The 4,235-nt window shown below is 45.1% G+C and overlaps 1 protein-coding gene across 1 annotated transcript; it reads left to right on the top strand.

Moving 5' to 3' along the window:
- The first annotated feature begins 1,415 nt into the window (after positions 1 to 1,415).
- Positions 1,416 to 3,963, top strand: LOC134346000 (uncharacterized). Its single transcript, XM_063047340.1, has 2 exons — positions 1,416 to 1,497; positions 3,440 to 3,963. The coding sequence occupies exons 1-2, from the start codon at positions 1,416 to 1,418 to the stop codon at positions 3,961 to 3,963; spliced, it is 606 nt and encodes a 201-aa protein (XP_062903410.1).
- Positions 3,964 to 4,235: the final 272 nt, after the last annotated feature.

Raw genomic sequence — 4,235 nt, 5'->3', positions numbered from 1 at the left:
CATAGAAATAACACAAATAATAACTGATGCTAGTTAACGTCCTTTATTTAACACCAAAACAGATTACATTATTTCTTGAGGTTATGATGCAGGCACTCCATTTATAAACTTGTGAGAAAAAGCAACAGTGTTAAAATGAGTTTCACCAATAAATCCAAGCAAGATAAAATCTCCAGCTGCTGGAAATCCAAGCAATAGGTACACAGTGCTGAAGGAACTCAGCAGAGCTGACAGCATCTACGGAAGAAAGTGCAGTCGAAGTTTCGAGCGGGGAATTCACAAATAATTCCAGTGCATGAGAATAAAAATAATCTGCAATTGTGCACGTGTAGGTTTCTGTCAGAGCTGTGTGGTCCATTGGAAAGGTTTTCGAGAAATAGTTTGATTAATAGCAATTTTGCACCCCAACCAATTCAAGATTACACTTAATCATTTCTTCCATAACTGTTTTCTGATCACATTGGAAAAGATTTGTACTTTGTCCTGTGCGGCTGTAATGCAAAATTTTCAATTTGAAACTAAGTCTTGAATTAGTTAGAGGTCAAACAGCTGGTGGAAGCCCCTTAATAGATACTTTCTCTCCATCATTAATATTGTTGATATTAATGGTAATATTTTGATTAAAATTCATTATTCCACCATTGTAAATTTTGCAATTTCCTGAATTAGAACTATTTATTGTTGAGCCATCATTACCCTTTGTGCCGGACATATTGATTGAAGGTATAATCGGGTTTTTAAGGTTACTATAAATATAGGACAACAATGAAAATAGAGGATTGAATAGCGAGCTTACAATTCTTCCAAAATTAATAGACATCTTCAGGTCTTTTTCTCTGTTTGCTCAGGCACACAAGTTTTGTTCAATACGCAACAGAAGCAAATGTTGCTGTTTAAAGTGCAGTCCCAAAATGGATTAGAAACTTCTGGAAGGCCAGCTCATTGTTTGGGCTTGGTATGTACCCAGAGGTGTCTTAAATATGCCAGTCTTACCTGAATCAAGCAGATCAGGAATTTAGCCGTATTAAACTTGTCTCTGCTTAAAAATTGGATTCTGCCTAAACAGGTTTATTTTGTAAATTAATTCTGCTTATATGAATTATGTTTATAACAAAAAAGTTGTGTTTCTGTTCTGGCATAATAATTGGCATTTATAGAATGCTGTAATCTCAATCAACAAATGGGGTGCAAGAGTGACGTGGCAATTACAGTTGCCGCCTCAGGTATCCAGCGACCAAGGTTGTATTGCACCACTGGCCTGCCAATGTGGATATTGAATCTGATACAGATATATATATATAGATAGATATATAGATAGATAGATATATAGATACAAACATGTATTTGATATGCTGCTCTGCCGTGTGTTCAGACTTGACAATTGGAACAAATATTCTGTGCTGACTTCAACAAGGATGATTACCAGTAGAAACTTGCAGAAATATCAGCAGCTTGCAGTCGCTTTAAGTGAGGTGTTTGGAGACAATGGTGCCAAAAGTATGAGAGAAGCAAGGCAGATTTTACAAGCTTTCAAATGCTGACTCATTACGAGAGCACAAGAAATTTGTCAGATTTTACTTCATATCTTTATTTCTCACTATAGTTTTCTGATGTGTTCAGAGTTTCCAATATTGTCTCATTTACTTCACTAAATATGCTTTACTTGTCATGATTGCATTGCAGTGTATAAGTTCTTAGTGTCCAAATATCACAGCTATTCATTCTTACACTTAATGAATGACATTTGACAAACAGATACTCAGATTCATTTATTTATCACATGTGCATGTACAAATCTTTCCTATAAACATTCTAACTTTCACCTTTAGCCCATAACCCCTTGTTCTAGTCTCACCCAGCCTGAGTGGAAAAAACTTGCCTGAATTTATTCTATGAATACCCTTTATAATTTTGCATACCAGTATCAAATCTCCTCTCACTCCCCTTCACATCAGTGGATAAATTCTTAAACCATTTGACCTTTCTCTATAGCTCAGATCTTCAAGTCTTGATTTTTATTTTTTGTAAATTCATAACATTAAACTAATTTGAAAGGAAGAGATGAGAGTGCAAGTTGTGAGTCCAAATTTGTGTTTACTCTAAGTGAGGCGTGGACATATTGCATGGTAGCGGTATGACGTATGCAATCTTGTGTTTATACATAATGAATTATTTAAAGAGCAAGAATGATTACTCAAACAATATATATTAGGTTAGATTCAACTTTATTGTCATTCTGCCGAATACAGATACAAAGCCAGTGAAATGCAATTAGCATCTGACCAGAAGTGCAACAGAATAGTATTATTTACAAAATAACTGGGAATAAAAAGTAAGTGCTACAGCATACAAATTTAAAAGTGCTGAGACAGTCCAATATTGCTTAGCACTGTGATGTGAGGTTCAGTTGGGTCACAGCCTCAGGGAAGAAGCTTTTCCTGAGACTGCTGGTGCGGGAGCAGAGGCTCCTGTAGTGCCTACCGGATGGGAGGAGAGTAAAAAGTCCGCGGTTAGGGTGAGAAGCATCCTTGAATATGCTCTTCGCGCTGCCCAGGCAGCGTTTATAGTAGATGTCCTCAATAGTGGGCAATTGGGTGTGATAATCCGCTGGCAGTTTTCACGACACACTGGAGTGTGGTGTGCTTTACGGTCCGATAGAGAACAATTGCCATAGCACACTGAGATGCAGCTGGTGAGTATGCTCTCAATGGTACAGCGGTAAAAGTCCATCAGTATCCTTGGACAGGGGTGAACTTTCTTGATGCTCTGCACGAAATACAGGCATTATTTAGCCTTTTTGATCAGGATGGAGGAGTTCAGGGACCAGGTGAGATCATCGGAAATGTGGACACCAAGGAATTTGAAGCTTGATGCACAGTCCACTACAGCTCCGTTGATGTAGTTGAGGACATGAGTGTGGCCTCTTTGCGGTATGGATTTGGCTGTTTCCTGGGCCAGCTGAGTGGCTGCCAGCCACTCTGAGCTAAGTAAGGATCCGGCTGTTTCTGTAGCCAGCTGAGTTTGCTGGCTGAACTGAGATTTGGAGCTACCCTGGAGCAGAGATGGAATTGTCTGTTGTTCTTTGGTGTTTGTCTCTTCTTTTCCTCGCCTCTGTGGGATAAGCTAGGCTGATTTTCTGTTGCCCTGTGGGGGGATCTGTCTTCTCTTGTCCTTGCCTCTGTGGGGTAAGTCAGGACATATTGTTGTTGCCCTGTGGGGGGTCCTGTCTTGTCTTGTCCTTGCCTCTGTTGGGTAAGACTGGCTGCTCTGCTGTTACCTGACAGAGAGACCTGTCCCACTTTGGTGTGGAGATGAAGTTGAGTCCCGGCATGTCGAAGGATAAGTACCGTCTGTATGTTGATGTTCGGTTCCTAGTCTGTCTCTGAGCTCCAGGAACCCTAGCCTCGACGAGCCCGCAGCCGAGCTCCCGCAACCCCAGCCTCGACGAGCCCGCAGCCGAGCTCCCGCAACCCCAGCCTCGACGAGCCCGCAGCCGAGCTCCCGCAACCCCAGCCTCGACGTCCCCGCAGCCGAGCTCCCGCAACCCCAGCCTCGACGAGCCCGCAGCCGAGCTCCCGCCACCCCAGCCTCGACGAGCCCGCAGCCGAGCTCCCGCAACCCCAGCCTCGACGAGCCCGCAGCCGAGCTCCCGCAACCCCAGCCTCGACGAGCCTGCAGCCGAGCTCCCGCAACCCCAGCCTCGACGACCCCGCAGCCGAGCTCCCGCAACCCCAGCCTCGACGAGCCCGCAGCCGAGCTCCCGCAACCCCAGCCTCGACGAGCCCGCAGCCGAGCTCCCGCAACCCCAGCCTCGACGAGCCCGCAGCCGAGCTCCCGCCACCCCAGCCTCGACGAGCCCGCAGCCGTGCTTCCGCAACCGCAGCCGAGCTCCCACAACCCCAGCCTCGACGACCCCGCAGCCAAGCTTCGAGGACCCAGGACCCCAGCCACGTCCTGTCCTGAAGCCATGTCATGTCCTTGCCTCGTACTGGGGTCTGAGCCTGAAGCAAGACCCAGCTTCTGGGTCCTTGTTCAGTCTTGGGCTCAGAGTCTAAGCCTTGCCACCTAGTCTATGGTATCTAGTCCCGGTCCTGCTTTCCCTAGCCAAGTCTGCGTTCTTGTCCATGCTCCTGGTCTGAGTCCTATCACGTCCCTACTCTAGTCAATTCCTGTTCCTTGTACTTCAGTGTCTGTGTCTTGCATTTGGGTCCGTTCCCAGCACCCCAATGTGACAA

This window comes from Mobula hypostoma, chromosome 4 (genome assembly GCF_963921235.1).
Source record: "Mobula hypostoma chromosome 4, sMobHyp1.1, whole genome shotgun sequence".
Classification (NCBI taxonomy): Eukaryota; Metazoa; Chordata; class Chondrichthyes; order Myliobatiformes; family Myliobatidae; genus Mobula; species Mobula hypostoma.
Note: the sequence above shows the minus strand (reverse complement) of the source record. Positions and strands in the feature narration are given on the sequence as shown.